The sequence below is a fragment of the Zerene cesonia genome, chromosome 22, assembly GCF_012273895.1.
Source record: "Zerene cesonia ecotype Mississippi chromosome 22, Zerene_cesonia_1.1, whole genome shotgun sequence".
NCBI classification, from domain to species: Eukaryota; Metazoa; Arthropoda; class Insecta; order Lepidoptera; family Pieridae; genus Zerene; species Zerene cesonia.
In genome coordinates, this window is record NC_052123.1 from 4,320,346 (window position 1) to 4,321,262 (window position 917).

Genomic DNA, 917 nt, shown 5'->3' on the forward strand with positions numbered 1-917 from the left:
CCCCGCGCCCCCCTCCTGCAGCGCGCCTCCGCGGACCAGCTCGAACCCCGGCGTGAGTGGACCTCGCCGACCCGCCCAACCCCCGCCAGCACCTAGTAAGATATCATTTCATTTACAGATATATGTATACACATATTTATATGCATAAACGTATTGATCTATACTAATATTATAAAGTTGAAGAGTTTGTATGTTTGTTTGAACGCACTAATCTCAAGAGCTACTGGTCCGATTTGAAAAATTCTTTCAGTGTTAGATAGCCCATATATTGACGAAGGCTTAGGGGCGGAGCGCTAATCAAACATAAATAAATTACTCATTAAACAATCAATCAAACTTTTCAACCAAACAACAAATCATCATCCGACCCAGCATCCAAACAAATGGAACAATCGAATAAAGAACCAAACACAATCAATCAGTCAATTCACGAATGATATTACAAAGACTCACCAGAAGTTCGCCCCGGCTGTCCATACATATACCCCGACTCCGGAGTAGCATTCGTCCTTCCCCGGGCATGTTGGGAATTATCGTCCCGGAAAACCCCCACGGAAATACCCCCACCCCCACCGCCGACTAGAAGGGGTACGGGACGACCGTTTTTACCAAGCTGAAAAGTAAAAGGGTTTTATGTTACTAAAATTTGGTACCTAATATTTTTCTTACTCTATTTATTACCACAGATAATATTATTATACAATACTAATCCTAGTTCCAAAGATAACATGACACAAAAGTAGTACTAATAAAATTTTGATCCTTTTGAAGAATATTAAACAGGTGATTTAAATTGTCAAGCCAAGAGAAAGCAGTAAAGAAATTTATATAAAACTAGCTGCGCCCCGCGGTTTCACGCGCGTACGTCCGTATTCCGTACCAATATCGGGATAAAAAGTTGCCTATATGTTTATCCA

At 41.3% G+C, this 917-nt stretch overlaps 1 protein-coding gene across 1 annotated transcript in view; it reads right to left on the reverse strand.

Moving 5' to 3' along the window:
- The window catches only part of LOC119835963 (ALK tyrosine kinase receptor), a 26,703-nt gene that overhangs the window by 13,005 nt on the left and 12,781 nt on the right, over nucleotides 1–917 (reverse strand). The window contains exons 13-15 of the mRNA XM_038361096.1: nucleotides 702–711; nucleotides 454–613; nucleotides 9–92 (exon numbers count right to left, since the gene is read on the reverse strand). Of these exons, the coding sequence (XP_038217024.1) occupies nucleotides 9–92; nucleotides 454–613; nucleotides 702–711 (254 nt within the window). The remainder of the gene's footprint in view (nucleotides 1–8; nucleotides 93–453; nucleotides 614–701; nucleotides 712–917) is intronic.